Source organism: Pteropus medius, unplaced genomic scaffold, assembly GCF_902729225.1.
Source record: "Pteropus medius unplaced genomic scaffold, Ma_sr-lr_union100, whole genome shotgun sequence".
NCBI classification, from domain to species: Eukaryota; Metazoa; Chordata; class Mammalia; order Chiroptera; family Pteropodidae; genus Pteropus; species Pteropus medius.
This window is the reverse complement of record NW_024340692.1, coordinates 19,309,983-19,330,946: the sequence shown is the minus strand read 5'-3', so window position 1 is coordinate 19,330,946 and position 20,964 is coordinate 19,309,983. Positions and strand designations below refer to the sequence as shown.

The following is a 20,964-nucleotide window of genomic DNA, read 5'->3' as shown; positions in this document are numbered from 1 at the left end:
TACATTTCATAAAATAAATTATTACCTCAGGATAAGCAAAAGCCTATAATTAAAAATAACTCATCTTTATATATTAAATGACAAAAAAAAGTTATTCCTACTTTACTTTTATACTTTCTTTTACCTGTTTTATTCTTATCCATGTTTCTAAAAATAGATAAAAAGCAAACTTATGAATTATACAAAAAGCCCAGTAATACACCTTTTAATTATGCCTCAGGAGCACAGTAAAAGTGAAAATTAGCATTTTATAATACAATGTGTTAAAATAAAGGTATAGAATTATATATGCTCACTGTTAAATAAAAAAAAGAGGTTAGAAAAATGCAGTTCTTTAAAGAAAATACCAGATAAATGGATACCAAGATTCTCGTAGTGTTCTAGTCATCCCCATTATTGTTGAATATACAGATTTGACAGTTTCTTACAGAAAAAAATGCAAAAATAGTTTCCATTTGACACACTGTCATGGGGATAATATAAATAATTTCAAAAGCTTTTACAAAAAGGGACAAGCAATCCGATTTGTTTATTCCTAAGGATAATGCCGAATCTATTTATATTTTAAAAGAAAGACCAAGTTCTGATTTTAATCCTCAATGTGTTTGAATGTACCTTGTTTAACTTCTCTGCTATACCCTGCTATACCCTGGTCAGGATGGTCATTATCTAGAGCCACCCCTCCCTAACTGTTCTCCCTTTTAAATTAGACCACAGATTTGCTCTTATCTCCCAGCTTGAATTCTAAATCCTTTTTAATGCAACTCCCCTTAAAACTTCAATCTAAAATGCACATTTCTAAAAATAGTAAATAAATAAATAAATAATAAAATGCACATTTTATTATGCTCCCTATGTTTCTTAGCTCATTAACAGATTCAATTTAAGAAGTACATACTTAATGCTGGGTACTACACTGAAAAATATTTTTTAAATAATTACTATTTTTTTTCTTATAACATGTTGTTAGGGGCTGCATGTGGCCCTCTTCCCCTACCCAAAATTCATATGTTAAAGTACCAACCCTCAGTACCTCAAACTGAAATTGTATTTAAAGATAAGTTCTTTAAAGAGGTAAGTTAAAATGAGGCCAGTAGGATGAGGCTCCACTCTAATATGACTGATGTCCTTATAAGAAAAAAGAGAGAGACTAGGAGTGTGTGCACATAGAAGAAAGGCCACATGCGGCGACAAAGAGGAAATAGCCATCTATAAAAGGAGGGAGGCCTTGGGAGAAAACAACCCTGCTGACACCTTGATCTTGGACTTCCAGGCTCCACAATGGTGAGAAAATAAATTTCTGCCTTTGAAGGTACCTAGACTGTGATATTTTATTATGCCAGCCCTAGCAAACTAATACACACGCATATTTAGTAGGTGTCCCGAGAAATCGGTAACGTTGTAAAAACACCAAATTTGCCCTGAAGTTAAATGCTTAATACAGAAAACGTAAGAGCCAATATAAAAATGGATTTTGAAGAAATGCCTCCTCGTATTTTCTTCTCCACCCCTGTAAATCTAGCACAGCTCATCTATTATCACTGTGAAATGTTTTCTGCTGTTCTAGGCCATGCTAGCTCCTTTGTCAAGATCTCTTAAGCACCTATTTCCTAGGCAACTGGGAAAAATATATTTAATATCAGAACCTTGTTCTTATTCTGAACCCTGTATTTAAAACCAATATAAATATACCCATTTGAAGCTGGTGAAAAGGAAGATAAACAGAGCCTCCTTCCTGCTTATTCAATCCATCACTCACTTTTTCTTTCCTTTCATGCTCACAGTGACTCAGCGACACCTAAGACACGACCACATGAGACATGGGTTTGAAACTCCTGAATTATATCACATTTCATTATTATCTTAAAATATCATCATGAGACGAGATCTCTCATATTAGAGCTGAGGCTATACCATACACTTTTAAAAATTAAATTTATGGGGAGACATTGATTAACAACATTAATTAAGTTTCAAGTGTGTAATTCCACTATATATAGCCTATATATCGCATTGTGTGCTCACCACTCAAGGTCTAGACTCCCTCCATCACCATGTATTTGACCTCCTTTATCTTCTTCACCTCCCACCTCCCTTCCCCTTTATACCATATACACTTTGAAAAACACTTTCTACAGTAAGATGAAAGACAGGAAGTTGAACTAATAGCACAGTTTAGGGTACAATCTTTAAATTGTTTGTTAAATGAATTTGAATTGTATAATTTTTCTGACTTAGATTCCCACCACCAGTATGAGAATCTAAGAACATCAACTATCCGGGAAGCGGGGCGCCGCTTGGAGTTGGTACGGTTTGGGTTTCATGGATAACCCGTATGTGGGCGTCAGGTCGAGCTCGGCTCCGGGGCATTTTTTCAGCTTGAACTGTTGCAGAACCGTGGTGAGGAAAATGAATATCTCATTTCGTGCAACATCTTCTCCGAGACACTTCCGGATTCCCATTCCAAATATCAGAACTTTCTCAGCAAGACTTTTATTCAGTTCCCCGTTTTCATTTACAAATCTCTCTGGTCTAAATACAGTGGGATTATCCCAAATAGTTCTGTATAAAATAGACAAAATTTATATTTTAAAAAGGAATCAATTTGCCATTTTGCCATTCTTGCCAACTTCTCCACAATAATTTTGTTTTGCATAAATGTATTGTTCAAGTTTGGAATATCCTTTAGAAATTTTATTTAATATGTATCTACATATACATACGTATATACTCATGTGTATATATAATTATGGAAATATATAATTATTTTTAATTTACATATATGTATATTCTTTCCTTCAATTTATTGCCCATTTTAGTTACTATAAAGATTTAGTACAATTATACTTAGTTTTCACTAAAATGACTTCTGATTAAATAGTGAATAAAATACCTAAAAATGTATTTCAAATTTTTATCATTTTAAGTGAAGAGTTCTATAAAATTCTCATAAAAATATTTCAAAATCATAGTATAAATAAAAAGTAATAACTATTCAATCTCCTTTGCTTTAAGCAAAAATGAGCAGGAATGAGACTGAGCCACACCTCTTATTCGGCTACAAATGTGTTTAGGGAAATGCTTTTGTATATCATTACAGAGAGCAGGCAGGTCACCAGAAAGTAGCTCTGACTGAGGGGGTTGCCCACTGTTCCCAATTATTTTGCCTCTGGTTCTCTCATCTCCCTCCACCTTTTGTTTCAGGCACCATATCTGGCTTGTCAAAACAACTAATGCTAGCATGTTTCCTAATACACCTTAAGCCATGCATCAGAGACCCACCTGACTTTACAAAGAACTGGGCTTCTGTGTATAGATGTCATTCTTTCTCTAGGAGGAAATTTGTTTTCTTTCTGTACCAGTGGTCATAAACCTGGAGACCTACAAGTCATACTCAGTCCTCCAATAAATTTTATTTTGCTTTCATAATCTTTTTAAAATAATTCATTGTTGAAAACATTTAAACATCAAAGATTCCATGTGAAAATTTGCATTTCCAAGTTCTCTCCTATATCTGAAAGAGCTGACAACATTGAGACAATGTCCTGTTTGTCCTCAGTTTACTGAGCTGAATTAGATACAGCAGATAACCTATTCCGACTGCTTCAACAAGTGCAATCCTCTCATTTTTAGTATTTTCCACTGCTCAGTAGGTGCTTAATTTGTTGCCTCTGTTTTAGACTAGATATGAATAATTTCCCCATAATATTAAGTCTTGAATCACATACTCATTCAGCTTAAACAAATGCTTCTATACACACTGTATTTCTTTATAAGCACCTGTGTTAATATGGTTCATTTGAACATTACTTGATATTCAATATAACCACACATTCTTAGCACGCCAGAACACTTAGGATACTTGGGGTTGTGCTAACAGAGATTGAATGCCATTAAATTTACACTGACTGTATTTTTCTCATAGTGGGTTTTTAAATGTTCTGTTTATTCAGCATGATCACTCGGTGTGAAGAATGGAGGTGTCAATCTTTCTGACAATAAGTTTTGCACTGGACAGTCTATGCAGTGTATTCCACCATTTGCTGCTTACAGAGATTGTGAAGGTGCCATTAAGTGCACGGGATAATCACCTCCCTCCCTAACAGCCTGCACCATGAGACATCAGAGATCTTGAGTGAAGATGAAAAAGCTGTACAGAACACTGTATATATAGCCCGATGAGTGCATGAGAATGCAATCTCTACCAGTTTATTGGAGACATCAAGCCCTGACCACATGGAGCATCTGATTTCCATTAAACAAAATATACACACTTGCATGTGGGTCCTGCTTCTGTTATCTGATAAACATGTGACTGAATCCATTTGTTTAACCTGGCTGAAAGTTTCTTTATCTGTAAAATTGGCATTGTAACAGCACCACTGCAGAGGGATATTGTTGAGGCTCAAAGGAGATACTTCAAGATTTTCTGCCTGACACATGTTAGGATCTATAAATATTAGCTGCCATTATCATTATTCCCACCACCACCATCACTTATGCCATCATCCTCACTTTCACTGTGTGAGATACCTTAATCTCAACCCTTCCTTTTATAGCTGATATGAGTCAGTCTCTAGCTACATTTTATTGACAAATATTTATTGAGCGGCCACTATGAACCAAGCACTGATCTAGGTGCTGAGGTAGAGGAAAACCAAACAAACAAAAAGAAAGAAAAATCCCTACTTGGTGGCTTGTATATCTGGGGGGTTATTTTAGCTGCTTTTCAAGCGTTAGCTGGTAATAGCCATGTAAACGGTGAGCCCATGAAGTCCTTGGCTCATGCCTCTCCCACTGAGCCCACTTTTTTCTCTATTTTATTTTATTATTAGTTTCATATATACAGTACATTGGTTAGACATTTTTATAGTTTATGAAACGATTCCCCTGACTACTCTTTCTCCCTTCTGGAGAGCCCACTTTCGAAATTGGATTTGCCTTGAATGAATTTGTATTAAGATCTCACCCTTCTCATTATTGGTGTGGAGGGAAAACTAAATTTCTTTCCAACTTCTTTCAGGAGAAACAGAAGGAACAAAGTTTGGTTAAGAAGAATGCAAATCTTTCCCCGATTAATAAATAGTAAACAAACAACTAAGCAAATTTCTCCCAAGAAATAATTTTTGTGACTTACTCATCATGATTTACTTGATACAAGTTAATAAAGATGCAAGTTTTCCTGGGAATGAAAAAGCCATTCAGCGTAGTGTCTGCTGTGGTGCTGGGAAAGCAAAATACAGCATTACGGCACCTCCTGTCAATTCGAATAACCCATCCCTACACTGCCTCCCACAACTCACAGACTACTTTTATTAATGTCTTTTAAAAACTCTAATAATATGACATCCTTATAAATCTTTGTTCTTTCATTAATTGATACATCTTCCAACTATTAGCAAATTAGTAATTTATTCTTTTTCTTGCATTTGTTAAACATATTGAGCACTTAATATATTTAAGGTTTTGCAATGAGCTAAAATCTCAGTAGAAAATTATCTTAATATTCCCATGACAAAGTTACTCATGAGTAGATATATCAAATTATATCAGGAAACTATTAAGCAAATTTTAAAGCACTTCTGTGTACCCCATGTATTTTTGGCTTTAATTAACAGATTAGAAAACAAAGTGTAACATCTTTTAGTACTTGATAGAAGGAACAATGGAATTGAAACTAGAAAATATGAATTCAGACTTGCTCACAGTGAGATGTTGGGCAAATCTCATACCTACTCTATGATGTTATTTCCTAGCTGTGAAATGATGTTATGTTGGATGATCATTAAGTTGTGTGGAATGGAAACAATTCAAGCCACCAGAACTTTGGTTGTCCATATTCATATTTAGCATAGTTTATTCACTTAATCTATGCTGACACGCATTTGTGAGTTGGAGAGTATGGTATTAGGCTCAATAAACTTTCAAATATCTATAAACGGATACTCTGTGCAATAATCTGTTTGTGGCAATACTGGCTACCTTAGTCTATTGCCCAGTAAAACTCTAAGCTACTGAAAATGAAGCTACATCAGCAGGTGGCTATGACTGCTCATAAGAAGAACTTAGAGAGTATGTATGACATTTCGTAGCCAAATATGTGTTATGCTTGTATTATCCATTGTTTGGAACTTCTCTATCCTTCTCTCCCCATAATTAGAACATATAAAATGAAAATTAATGGCATTATAGTTTAGCTATGGAAAACATTCACAAAAGTTGCCTTTGCTCTATGTAAAAATTTTACTAGAGGATTTCAAAATAAAATGAAATAAGATTTAAAATAATAGTAACATAATACAGATTTTAAGGGATTGAAAGTATTCTAATGCCTCATTCCCCTCACCCAACCATTGGTTGCTGTTTCAAAGGAGAATCATATGCTTACCAATGTGGAATAGTAAAAGGAACAAAGGAGGAATGTCTGAATATTTCATTTATGAAAGCTTCTGTATAGGGTAAAATTTTTCTGTCTTCAAGTCGGGGTGATTTCATCCCAATGTTTTCATCTGAAACAAAATGTTTTTTTTTTTAAATTATTTAATAAGAAAAATGGCAATTATAAGAATTAGATTTTCCATCTGAAAGCATGTTACCAATTTCTTCTTGAATTTTGGCTTGAATTTCTGGATAGTGTATCAAATAAAGAAAGCTCCAATAGAGACATGTTGATACGGTTTCAACCCCTGAAAAAGAAATAAGACACAAAGTGTCATGGAAAAAAATATTAGCAAAATTGGTATTCCAAATTCACTTTATATTTGAATATTAAGAATCCAGGGGAAAGAATCTATATATAACCACAAATTAATAATATCACACTAAAATAATTATTGTACATTAAAGTTTGTTTCAGATTATAGGCTTAACCTCTCACTCATTAGGATAGCCACTATTAAGAGAACAGAAAACAATACATGTTGGTGAGGATGTAGAGAAATCGGAATCCTTATGCACTGCTGGTTAGAAGGTAAAATAGTGCAGTCACTATGGAAAACGGCATGGAGATTCCTCAAACAATTTTAAAAAGAATTATTATATGATCCAAGAATTCTTACTTCTGGGTATAGTATATACAAAAGAATTAAAAGCAGGCTCTCAAAGAGATATTTGCACACTCATGTTTATTGCAGCATTATCCACAATAGATAAGAGGTGAAAACAACCCATACGTTCATTCATGGATGAATGGATAAATAACATGTGATGTATACATGCAATGGGATATCATGTGGCCTTAAAAAAAGGAGATCCTGTCACTTGCTACAACATGGATGAACCTCGAGGACATTAGGCTAAATAAAACAAGCCAGTCACAAAAGGAATAATATTGTATCTAAAGTAGTCAAAAATCATAGAAATAGAAGGAGAAAGGTAGTTGTGAAAGGCTGGGAGTAAGAAGGAAGAGAATTGATATTTAATGGGCATATAGTTCAGTTTTGCAAAATGAAAAATGCTAGAGATCTGTTGCATGACAATGTGAATATACATAATACTACTGAACTGTACAGTTAAAAATGTTTAAGATAGTAAATGTAATGTTATATGTTTGCAACCACAATAAAAAATTTAATAAACTTTAATAAAAAATTTTTAAAATATAAGTGTTACCACAAGTGAAAAAACAGAAATATTTCACTACAAAATAAACACCACTGTTATGATAATAATAATGTCTATGATACTCAGCCATTAAAAAAAAATGAAAGCCTACCATTTGCAACGATGTAGATGTACCTAGAGGTTATTATGCTGAGTGAAATAAGTCAGATAGAAAAAGATAAATACCATATGATTGCACTTATATGCTGAATCTAAGGAACAAAAAGAACAAACTAATCAAAAACAGACTCACAAATATAAAGGACAATCTGATGACAGCCAGAGGGGAGGGGGTTTAGGGGGCTTGGAGAAAGGGGTGAAAGGTTAAAGAAGTACAAATTAGTAATTGATAGATGGTCATGGGGATGGGAGGGCATGACTTAGGGAATGCAGTTAGCATTAATGTAATGGCTAGGTAGAGAGCGAGAGGAGAGAAAGAGTGATTAGGGGGATAGTTTTATAAACTATATAAATGTATACTTGAAACTAATAATAATAATAATAGATAATGGTTATGATCTATGCAGTAATAATAATTATAATCATAAGTAACTATTGAATGCTTACTCTGTCCCAGACGATATATCTATATATCTATATCTACATTACATGTGGTATATATAATTGTGCTCATTTCACTGAAGAGAAAATTGTGCCTCAAGAATATCATGAGCCTTGTTCAAGGTGACTCAAATCAGAAGAGGCAGAATCAGAACTTAAGCTTGGACTTATCTAGATCCAAAAGCCGTAAGTTTGTATGAGCACATAATGGAAGATTGAGTACATTTAATTTTCTTAAACACTAATTTTTAGTGTACTTTTTATGGTAAAATTCATCCTTTGAATGGGATATCTTCACTTTTGAGATTATCTATACATTGGCTAGCTGTTTTTCATTATTGAAAATAAAAGCAGGAAATTCTATGTCACATGTCATCCTTTTCTCAAGGGTAACTTTAACACTCCATTAAGAAATGTGATCAGTTCTTGAAAACTTAACACTCAGAAATGACACATTAAAAAAATTTATAGAATGTTTTAATTGTAAATTCACCTCTATGACAAAACGTCAAAATTAATAATGTTTTTTGTGTTTTCAACTAAAGCTTAGAAAATCTAGTAGCAAAGGTGAGTTTTTAAATCATTGTCTTTTTCCAGGTTTTCATGATGATGATGACATCAACAATGATGATAGCAAACACTGATCCCGTGATTGCATTGTTATTGAGATTGGGGCTGTAATTAGTACCGCTTTAGAGATGAGAAACTTGAAGTGCAGAGATGGTTAAATATTTCACCAAGACCATACAAAAGATAAAGCTAGTACCAGAATTTGAGTCTGTGGCTCCAGAGCATTGAGACCTAATTATTTGTTTGTTCTCTAAACTACTTGCATCACAACATGTGCAAGAAATACATCCAAATATAGCTATAGAGCAGAGGAAACTCCTTTCCAAATGTCTCTTCTGAAGACCTAGTTTTTACATCTTTTGAACAGGTCAATCCCTTAGAGTAAGCCAGTAGCTTCTACAGTTTCCAGGTCATAAAATTTCTACCTCGACTTTATACTGAAGAAATTATCCTAAAACTAAGTTCTTAAAATGAAGTTATTGATCATAGTAGACTACAGGATGATGCAAAAATATAGACTTCTATTCATAATATACGGACTCTATTCTCTAGGAAAAGAGAAAAGAGCAAACCATGAATACTGCATAAAAACCACTGATTTTGCACATTATAGAGCCATGAACATTATATCCAAGACCTAGGACTATCTAGATAAATAACAGGATTTATATTTTGATTATCATAAATTTGCTTTTATATCAAGGCTTAAACAACCAGTGTGTTTGAAAATTTTATACACTAAAATATATGGTCTAGAGTTCACTGTTTTCTTCTAACAAAGTATTCTATTACATATTATTAGAGAGGCTTATTAATTTTCTTTACCACTGTATTTGAATTCAAAATACAAATTCAGATATGTTTGTCGAGCGAGTAAATGCATAATAAAGCAGTAATACATGAATACTCTGTTTTGCACATATTTATTCAAACATTTTTAACTGTGTTGTACACATCTGGTGGCTTTAATCTGTATCCTACTCACTTTCATCATTTGCCATAATTTTATGTTTGTCAATTTTTCAGGGTCTTGACAGTATTACATATTTCTTAAATATATTATCAAATTAAGGTGAAAATAAAGTCCAATGGATTGGTTAATCACACCTACACACACCCAGTCTTTAGTAATTAGTGGTGTTCAGGCTTAAAAAAAAATGTCCTTACGAATTCTAACAATTGTATTTAGCATCAAACAATTGGCAGAAGAAATGCTAAATATAGCATAATCACATTTGTATGATGAATAACCAGTGCATCCATAAAATTTAAATTATGATCAAAATAATAAATATATGTCAGTGTGTGGGGAGAGGGAGCAGGTGTATTTGAGGAAAAATAATACAAATAAAACAAATGCTTCTGTTTGCAAGGAAATTTCAGGAATACAAATGCATAGAACATAAAAAAAAAAGAATCCAATTGCCAATAAATGTAGTATAAAGGAGAAAGGAAAATTGAGTTTGAAGAAGATTTCAGCAAAAATAAATCTGTTAAAACACTTCAGTATTTTGGTGGTGTTGTTATACTAAGAGAATTTGCTTCTTGCAGTTTAATTTCTTCTAGAAACTGTAAGATTACTCTATAGGTAAAAAGGATCAGAAAATATGAAATTTAAAAATGATAATAGTAAGGTAGCAGAATATAAATTGTCTTTTTGACTAAGATTTTGGTATTCTATATGAAAAACTCAAAAATCATTTTATTGGATGACCCAGAGACTCTGCCTCTTAGCTTAAGATTCTAATTGAAAAATGATGGACAAAGATGGTTTTCTTAGCATTATCAAGATATTCAATTTCTCGGTATTTTTGCAGGCTGAGAACTCCTAACAATACAGGTGTCCACCCAAGAGACAGCGGATGGATAAAATGTAGGGGATGCAGTCATGAAGGATTATGCAACCGACCGAAGCAGCAAATTAGAAATACATCTGGCAACCATCATTAGATCTAAAAAATAAAGGGCTTCACAAAAAAAGTTAGAAGTAAATGTAAATAACAATGATGTTATTAAAAAATTAAAGATCATGATAATATAAGAATATATGATAATACATGACAATATAACATCTGTTTTATAAGAATACATAAAACAAACAAACAAAACACAACATTTTAAACAGATTAAGAATAAAAGTCAGTGGGTTGGGAAAGAAACTGGGAGAGGGATGTGAGGATAAAAAGTAATAACCAATGTCAGGCATTACATGAACAATGATGTTAATGCACATGAACTGGGGATCATAATTCTCTACTGAAATGAAAGTAAAATTTTCTGAATGACATGGGAAGAAGGCAGAGTGTCTAATTATTTATACAGAGTAAGATCAACTATACAAAATGGCCGATATTCAAAGAGAGAAATACTGCAAACATGTAAACAGTAGAAAACAAAAATTTGCAGTTAATCTTTATTTGCCTTACGTATTGACAAATATTCTCACATACCAGCTCCAAAGATGTCACTCACAGTGCTTATGATTTCATCATCAGTTAAGGTGGCTGTTTTTGTAGAAGCATATTTGTTTTGGCATGTTGTAATCAGAGCATCAGTAATGTCTCGCATACAGTCCTGAGGAAACAAACCTTAGTATGATTATTGATCCCTACCTACATTTCACATCACATATGCACCATGTAACATGAAATGAACTCAATTCGTTTAGGAATATAAAGAATATAGATCATTTTAAACCTTGCAACCAGTTTTGCTATTTTGCTTGTCAATGGTAATGCTTAATCTTGAAAGAGTGTAGAATAGAAAACCAAGTTACCACATTCAATTTTCTCCTTAAAATTTCTTTCAATCAATAAAAAAGTACCTGTGTCTAGAAGTGTACTTAAAAAATTAGAGATTAACTTATTATAAAGAAATTGCTGGACAATGAATATAATAAGAGATTTCCAAACCTATTAGATGAATTTTACTGTAATCACCATGCAGAAAGAGAGGAGACTTAAGTAGGTTAGGGAGTAAGGAGAAAAATTTACAACTTTACAAATTCTTTTACTTGCTGTATTTGACCTAGAATTCCTGACTGGTACTATGAAATAGATTGTTTACTGCCTCTTCTTTTTCATTGGAGGGGACTTAACTCCTTACATCTCTTCATTTGCTCAATTATCCACCTTTTCACGTTTTGTTTTTTTTTTCCCCTTGATTCCATCATCTCAGCAAATTAGCCCCCAAGAACTAGGATTCTTTCTAGTACATACATATTTTATGAGAGAATTTAACTCTTCTGTGGACCATCAAATTGGGCCAAAAACATTTCAGTGGCCTCACAAAAAAAGATCCACTTCTGCTACCTGAAGGACTTTCTACATGTGTTATGATCTCAAAGTTTGTTTCTGTATAGAAAAGGAACTCAAGAAGGAAAAGAGAGTAAATTAGAAGATTCCTATACAATATTCTTTATAATTATTCAAAACACTTTCTGAAAAAAAATATGCCGATACTTTTAAGATCTCATAGCTTCTGATGTAAAATGAGAGACACAATTATTGGTTCATTCCTTTAAGGAACTCACGAGCATGTTGGTCATCATTCATCAGCCAATTACAGATTCATAATTCTAGTATGTGCCTTATCCACACACTGAGGAAACTTCTGAGATCTCAAAGAATTTTTCTTAAGGTTCTTATATGAGAACTAAATACTACTGCCTATAATCTCACTGACTAGAACCCACTTTTGCTAATAGTTTGGGAAAAGGTCATTATAACAAAGTTAAAGTAAAAAGAACCGAGAAAGAATACAAACAATGTTCTGATTACTCAATGCATCTCATTATGTTCCTTTACTTCTCACCAAATCCCTTGTCCTGGCATAAATTTAAATCCTTACCTTATCATATGTAGTAAGATGATCTTGTACTTGTAGTGCAATGAACTGATTCATGACTTGATAAAACTCTCGAGGGGCATTTATAATCCTCAGTGGAAGGTAGCGGAAACATGGTATGAAATCAGCAGGATTAGCTGCACTGGAGGCCTTGAGTAAGTCATCATTTGTTTTAACTATTCTAAGAAACTCCTCATTACTGTGGTCATATCTCTTGCCAAAGCAAAGGAAACAGATAACATTGGCCACTGCACACGTGATAGCATTTCTGGGGTCAAAGCTGCCATTTTTGGAAGTCAACTCTGCAAAGACTTTTATCATCTCAGAAACTTCCTCGATGATATGTTCCTCAAGTAAGCAAGAGCAAGTGGAGGATTTTGCCTCTGCTTTAGAAAAAGTTTGTAAAGCATTAGAGGCAATTTTCTTATGAAGCTTCCAACTCTCTCCATAATTGACTGAAAATGAAAAACTCTTTCCGTCTGCCATATAAGAAAATGTATGCATGTTAGGTCTGCCTGCAAAATGCTCTCCATTCTTGAGTAGTACTTGCTTCACCATTTCCATTCCATTCACCACCACGACAGGCACCATGCCAAGTTTAATGAGAAAGACATCTCCATATTTCTTCTTCATCTCCATGAACGTAAGGTAAGGATGGTCTCCAAGCTGAAGAAGATTTCCTATGATAGGGAAGGACCAGGGGCCAGGAAGAGACACTTGCTTTCTCCTCTTGCTCCTGAGTGCTTTCACAAACACAAAAATCATCACCAAAATTATGAGAGAAGTGGTCACCTCTTCGAGAGTGACTACCATGTCGAAAATCATTTTCTGGAATGAAATACCTAAAATAGAAGAATTTAAACCTCATTTTTGCCATTCTAACCATAGCCTAAGTGGTCTTCTTCCCTTTAAACATTTAGAAGAAGAGCACAGATTCTTTGCAATCAGTTGAAAGTTATTCTTACTTGATGCACCTAGAGGGCAAAACCAAATTCTTGTAAATGCATTACACCTTTATTCTAATTCTATTCTTTTCACAATTCTAACCACCAGACCAAATTCTTTGGGATGGTTACATGATAGACAGAAGAAGAGGACAACTCAATGTAGGAAGCAGGTTGGTAGTTGGGAAAGAGATTGAGGCTGTCGAAGCTGATTTCATGCTTATTGATTGGGAGATCTTCATCCGGTTATTTAATCTAAGTGCATCCCAGTTTTCTCATATAAGTATGCTACCTGACAGAATTAGTCATATAGCCTTTCAACAAATATTTATTGAACCCCTCGATGTCAGGCATTAAAAATACAAAACAAAATTTCACAGACTAATGAGGAATTAGATAAACAGAAATAGGACTACAAAGTAGAAAATGCTATAGAGAAATGAGTGCAGAGTGGTCTGTCATTGTTTGAGGATTAGATTAAATCATTATTTAAAATACTTGGTGGATTACAAGCCATTTAGTGGATAGCTAATTGTTTGTCTGCCTAGCCTACCCTTGGATTTTCCAGCCTGCTTGTAAAGGTGACTTTCTGAAGGTGTCCTTCTGCTCCATAATCTGCCCATGTAGTCACAGGTGACCAATCCAAGGATGGGCCACTGACCCAAGATAAGCCTTCTTGAGGAATATGGAATTGGGAATATGAAAGATCACCCTCTCTTTGGATAGCTAGATCCATAAAATTAACTTTGAAGATATGATATGGGACCTTTCAATCTACCAAGAAGACCTGCGAAACTGTGAAAACAGGTCTCAAAAATAAATGAAATAGAAAAGAAATGAAATAAAAGAGACAGAGAGGCCTCACGATCTTGCATTCATTGCTTCTAGGATCTTCAGGAAATCTTGTTCTTAGATGGAATTTTTTCCTGCTAAACTAGCTAGAACTAGTTTCTGTTACTTGCAACAAAAAGAGTCCTACCCCCACACCCCCCGACACACACACAAAATGTTTTATATACGTGCAGAATATTTTTGTTAGTTATTACATTTTATAATAACTATAGAGAGAATACAAAACTTTCTCTCCCTTAAAAGACAATTGAACTGTTCACATTTCTCAAATTACTTACTGAGACAAGTAACATTGGTGGGAAATGCACTCATTGACCAGTATAAATGTCCAGTTTTCATTGATTTTTGATTAAGTCAATTCTTGATTTCTTCTAGACCTTTTAAATAAATATACAAGCAAACCCTTGTAACCTGTCTTATCTGATTGTTTTGTCCTTCCAATTTCTCAGATAAAATGTGACTAAGTAAACCAACTTGGTTGGCACTGGTTACTAAGGAATGAACTTCAGAATTAAAAGTGAGAGATTAACTTTTTAATGGAAGAAAAGAACAACATGAATGTACATTCAAATCAAAAAGAAAAACTGAGTCCCTAATCAATGCAATAGCTGTAATTTGCGAAAAGGAAACCGTAGGGACTTCATTTGTGTCTTTGTTTTATAGCATGCTGACTTTCCAAAACCTCTCCCACTAATAATAACTATGACCATTTATTGCACACTTATCATTTGCCAGATCCAGAATTAAGCACTAATTCTATACTGTCTTTCAAAACTGATACCTCTGTGAGGTAATGTATATGCTGTTATAGAGAAGCTTAAAGATATAAAGTTGTTTTCACCATTTATTTTCCATGTTTTTTGAGATTAATAATGAATCACCAATTACTTACCTGTAGCACTGTGTTTTTTATAAAATCCAATTTCTCTTGGTCATTCACCAAACTGCCAGTTTGCACATTGGCAATTATCGGCATTTTGAAAGCAGCCCACTAAACAGGTCAGAAGTGAGCGTGTCTGAAGGAACTTTGGACTCTCCTAAAGATGATGGGGTTTTCTGCCTCCCTCCTATCCTACTTAGCTGTGGGACTTCTGTTAAATTACATCTCTTTTGGCCTCAGTCTCATCATCTGTAAAATGACACTTCAGACTGGAAGACTTCAAAAGCTAGCTATAGTCTTCACTAATCAAAGCTATGAAGAAAAATGGAGCAGAAGCTGGAGTTTTATGTACAGGGTTAATTAATCAGCAATGTTTTCAGAACAGTTAATAGTTCATCAATAGATATAAATAACTGTATGATCACCCTGGAATTTTTTCAGCCTAGGCCCTTCTAGCTTCTTTTATTAAATCTTCTTTGGCAGCCTACCAGGCCCAAACGCATTGCCGACTTTCCCCAAAACTTCCTTGGAAAGCTCTGACGTCACATTCTGTTCCTGTTGTTTTGGGCACGAACTAAGGCTGTGAACAGAGGGTATAAGGCTCCCTAAGGGTGGGCTACTGCATTGTCAAATTTCAAGGGGAACTCTAACATCTTTAAAGAAGAGCCAGGTAAGAAGAACATAAGTAGGTTGAAGGAATTTGTATGATTCTCAAACCTAGACACACATTAGACCTCCCTTGGAAGCTGTTAAAGCATCGCAGTGCTCATGTCCCACACAAACCAATCAAATCCAAATCTCTAGGGGCGATGCATTTTTAAAAACTTCTCAAGACTACTAGGGGCATTCCACATTGAGGACAATTTTGGGGTAAAACAACCTGCTATGAGATCAAAAATCCATTTACCCAAGTTACGATGAAACTTAGAAGACTCACTCGTGCTCAGAAATCTCGACCGTGAGTAGAAGGAACTTGGTGGATGGCTCGAAGTACAGAGTAGGCTTTAGGGAAAGCTGGAGGTATCCTAGAAAACAGAACAGTCTGGTCACAGTGGCAGCGGGTATCAGGAAAGGCTGGGAGAGAACATTCTGGGAAGAGACATTGAGGGGTGGACTTTGGACCCATGAAGGGAGGCGTTTGGAACTGGACTAGGCCATTGGATAGCTGGAGGGAGAGATGGAAAGGGCTCTGCAGCCAGAATTGGGCCCAGGAAACGGAAATTTCAGAATGAGTGAAGGGAGAGAGACACATCTGGAGCAAGGGGTTCTGAAAAAGAGGGCAAGATGGAAACCTATCTTGGGAAAAAGCAGGGTAGGACAGAGAGGATGGAAAAAGTAATCATTTTGGAATTGCTGGTGACAAGTTGAAGAAAGGTCAAAAGATAGGCAGCAAGGAAGCAAGGAGCAGGAAGATAAAAGACCACAATACAGAAATATTGCATTGCTGCGAGTTTCAGGAAAATAAAACTCTGGGAAACTTAGGTGCCCTTTCTCAAGTGGGTTTGGTAGTTTTCTCAGGCATCTTCACCAACCAGACAGATTTGTATTTTCACACACAGAATAGTTAAATTCCGAATATGATAGTCATAGTTTTGGTTTAAAAATATATTCGTACCTGTGTCAAGGCTTTTTTTCTACCTAAAGGCTAGTTTTTTCTACTTGTTACTAGGTAAATGACATCTTCCTGTCAAAGTGTCTGCAACTTATTACGAAATATTTTTTTTTTTTTAAAGGTTTGGAGTTTGGGGCCCTGTAAATGTTCGCTGTTTCAAGGTCAACTTTTAGTGAGAATCTACAAGAATGATCAATAATAGCCAGTACATTCTCACATAAGAAAGAAAGCAAGTCCCCAAAGTGAATGCTAAACTTAATATATAATCACTACCATTGCCACATGATTGAAGAATTAAAGTTAGGTCATTCATTCATCAGATTCTATTCTTCTTTCTTTCTTTCTTTCTTTCTTTCTTTCTTTCTTTCTTTCTTTCTTTTTCCTGTGGAAGGCAGTTTAGCAGGGTCTCCATATTTCCTGAGTTCCAATACAAGCTCTGTTATTTCATAGGTTCATGGATTTGAGAATGTTAATAAATCTTTCCCTACCTCAATTAGTCCTTCTGAGTAAATGAGGATTTCTAGCAGTACCTATCTGAGATTAGTTAAAAGAATAAAATAATTTATCTATAAAACATCTAATATTTGGCACATAATAATTACTTGAAAAACAGTAGCTTCTGTTTATAGAAAAGAGATGCTACACACTCTTAGGGATGAAGAAGAGGGGTTGCTTTATGGAGGTGATATTTGAAATAAATTTTAAAGCATAAATAGGAAGAGATGAGCAGAGAAGAATATCTGAGAATATAGGGAGATTTAAAAAAACTTTGCATGGTTAAGAAACAAAGTGAAGTAGAAGGCGAACCTGGAAAAATCTTCCTAAGCCAGAACCTCAGAATGATCCCTGAATCTTCAATCTCTCTCATATCCCATAGCTAGTGGCTTGGTCATATGGATTCAGCCAGCTACTTTTCACTGTCTTAGAATGTTCCCATTAAATCTATCCCAGGCTATTATAATAGCTTTCTATATTAGTTAAGACTGCATTCAGCAGCCAGTAAGAACAAAATTTAAATGGCTTAACTAAACAGGGTTAATAGTTCTTACATGACAAAATGTCTCAAGGTAAGTGCCTGCTTCCATTGGTTTAGCAGCTCCATGGCAGTTGGAATGATATCTCTACCACCCTTTGCTCCTTTTCCTTTGGTTTCTATAGCAGCTCTGTCCATCGCGTCCATATTCAAAACAATAAGAAGGGAGGAAGACCATGTCAGCCACATCTGTACCATTCTACTATTCAAGAAACCATAAGTTTCTCACAAACCACCAGTAGAGATCTGCTTAAGTCTCATTACTAACAGAGTAGGTGAAAAAGTAAGAATTTGGCTTGCCATACATTCACTGCAAAGAAAAGAAGACTCAATTAGTAAGAAAAGATGGTAGGCTAGATATTAGGAGTTCAATTAACATTGTCTGCCACATCTTGTATCTAGTGGTCTTATCCCCAGTCTCTCCCCCAAGTCAGCCTCCACTCTGACAGTCTAATCAGCTTTCGAATAGATTAATACGATCATACTATTTTACTAACTTTCAGCCAGCGTGCAGAGTACACCGCATGTCATTCACTAACATCCGTGACTGACTCTTATTTGCTGTTCCAGTGTCTTCTTTTGCTATTTACTGTTACATTTTGTAACATATCTTCTTTGATTCTCTCTCTTTCCTTTTGGTCACCATGCACCTAGGATTTTGTCTGGAAGGTAGGAGATACTCAGTAGATAGGTGTGGTGTGAATGAAAGAATTCCTCATACGTCCAAAGTTTTACCCTGCCTCTATACTTTAGTTTTTACTGTTCTGTTTGCCTGGTACGTCCTTATGCTCCACATTGTAGGCCTAAAATGTGACAATTTAATATTTGGGATATACAATTCTATGAAATCTCATCTGTTCTTTTCCTTTTCTTGGCTGTTGGAGTGGGCACTGTGGTATCTCATTCAGATCTGCTATTCAGGGTCAACACACATCTTGAAAGTCTTTGGGAATTTCTGCCACTAATAGCTCCCCACTGCATCCCCCTAGCCCAACAATCTTGCCCTTGGTTTCAGGAAATTTCCTACCTCAGGGCACTCCTCTTTTCCCAGAGTAGCCTGCAGCTAGCATTGGTTGGTGCAAAGAAACAAAGGCCCTGCTGCTTTGATTTAATTTAGGACAATTGTGAAAGCTCTTTCCAGCTCCATCGCTCCCCAGAGGATTGATGGAGACTGGTTGTAATGGCATGTACATTTTGAATCAAGTTTCCCATCTGCCCATATCTACTTTTTCCACTTCCTACCAAATGTATTTTTTGATAGTCCACCTCAATAAAACTTCTATGGAGAAGCTTCCATTCAGAATCTGTTTCTAGGCAACCCAGTCAAAAAACACCTAGATGGTATTTGTGACAAACTGCATATAGTCTTTTGGCCAATGCTGACCACATAAGGATGTTTAGCATCTTTATAAACAGACTGTCTCCAGCAGTCAGCTCTGCTGTGCAAGTCTGGATGCTCACCATACCAGAAGGATTATTCATCTTGCATTCAGAGTTTAAAATAGAAAGGTTTTCTAGAGAAAGTGCTATTAAGAAGACTTTCACTTCTTTTTCTAAAGCTAGAAACTTTATTTTATGTTTCTCTTTTCCTCTTATTGAAATGATAAACATAAAGGCCACAATTCTACAAACACAAATGTCTACTTTCATACAGATGACATTACTTTTTTAACATTGCCCTTCCATCTGATCATATCCACCTACACCCAAGCCCATCCCACTGCCATCATATACATAAATACCTTCCTATATACACACACACAACAGTGTTCTTGACAGTGAGTAGGAGGTATCCAAGAAGTCTCAAATATAGGCCACCTACATTGGCCCCTTCTCAAAAAACCAGCTTAGATCTCTGGGCTAGATAGGCAAAACCAATTTGCTACCCATTTTGATAAATGAAATAGAGATCTATGCAACAGCTAAAAGTAACCATATGTGGATAAAGTACAGCAGATGTTAGCTACCTAAGTTTCTTTGTCCCTGCCAAGGTTACTATGACTTCTGTAGGGGACCACTGAGGCCAGCCATAAAGGCAGTTATGGTTGGACCCTGTGTTAGCAGAGTATTAACAGCAATTTCTGTATATAACTATTTAACTTTTGGCTCTCCCAAAACTTATTTACTAATAGCTTATTGTTGACAGTCTTACTGATAACATAAACAGTTGATTAACAAATATTTTGCATATGTATTATATATTGTGTTCTTACAATAAAGTAAGCTAGAGAAAACAAAATGTTATTAAGAAAATCTTAAGGAGCAAAAATACATTTATAGTACTTATTGAAAAAGTGGACCTATGCGATTCAAACCCACATTGTTCAAGGGTCAACTGTATATGTCAAATTCCTGACTTACAGTAAGTTTTCAATTAGTGACAGCTGCTGTTGTTATTATTGTTATTATTACTAATATTATCAACATAGCCATTCAAAATGGATAATTCACAAGGAGTCAAATGGAATTTCTATTCCACAACACAACAAATTTCTTTCTTTTCTTAAAAATATAAAATATTACCTTATCTCCACATTTTTCTTTACTCACTATGATTCAGCCTGAAAGGAAGAACTTTTTCTTCTATAGCACACTTGGATGTGATGAAATGTAAATTTTAATTTAACAGTGCCTACTTCATTCCTAAAAAACTCAATTTTCTGTTAAAGAAATCATAGAATTAATTTTGCCTTCAGATAGATAATGCTTGCTCTGTGGCATATTGTGCACTGTGCTAAATTTTTTACTCAGTCTCAATTTCAACAAAGCACAAGAATTTTTCTTCAAATACTATACATGTATGTGTATTCAGGTTTGGCAAATCATAATCACTTGTATTGATTTGTGACACAGTATTATTACCTTAATATATGCTCTATCTAATAACACACAAATAAATGAAAAGACATCCATATTTATGGATCAAAATTCCAATGGCTTTTTTTTTTTCTGAAAAAGAAAAATGTATCTGAAAATTCATATAGACTATTAAGAAGCCCTAAATAACCAAAACAATCTTGAAGAAAAATAACGAAGTTGTAGGCCTTACAACTTTGGCCTGATT

At 34.8% G+C, this 20,964-nt stretch overlaps 1 protein-coding gene across 5 annotated transcripts; it reads right to left on the bottom strand.

Moving 5' to 3' along the window:
• Positions 1–188: 188 nt before the first annotated feature.
• LOC120585512 (cytochrome P450 1A4-like) lies at positions 189–16,348 on the bottom strand. 5 transcript variants are annotated; one of them, XM_039841980.1, is made up of 7 exons: positions 16,193–16,348; positions 12,583–13,421; positions 11,184–11,307; positions 6,597–6,686; positions 6,389–6,509; positions 5,138–5,224; positions 189–2,562 (listed from the first exon to the last, which is right to left on the bottom strand). In XM_039841980.1, exons 2-7 carry the CDS (start codon positions 13,402–13,404, stop codon positions 2,271–2,273), a joined length of 1,536 nt encoding a protein of 511 aa, XP_039697914.1. In that variant the 5' UTR covers positions 13,405–13,421; positions 16,193–16,348; the 3' UTR covers positions 189–2,270. The 5 variants fall into 5 exon arrangements, with proteins under 5 accessions (XP_039697914.1, XP_039697860.1, XP_039697995.1 ...); XM_039841926.1 differs by having other exon boundaries at positions 16,163–16,339; XM_039842061.1 differs by having other exon boundaries at positions 12,583–13,322; positions 16,163–16,339.
• Between the last annotated feature and the right edge of the window lie 4,616 nt (positions 16,349–20,964).

What these genes read in the sequence shown, in the direction of transcription:
- LOC120585512 (XM_039841980.1), bottom strand. Translation starts at nt 13,404, where the DNA reads ATGATTTTCGACATGGTAGTCACTCTCGAAGAGGTGACCACTTCTCTC. An exon ending in ATCTTACTACATATGATAAG is followed by an intron (nt 11,308 to 12,582) that starts GTAAGGATTTAA and finishes TTGTTTCCTCAG; the next exon opens with GACTGTATGCGAGACATTAC. An exon ending in CAAAATTCAAGAAGAAATTG is followed by an intron (nt 6,510 to 6,596) that starts GTAACATGCTTT and finishes ATTTTGTTTCAG; the next exon opens with ATGAAAACATTGGGATGAAA.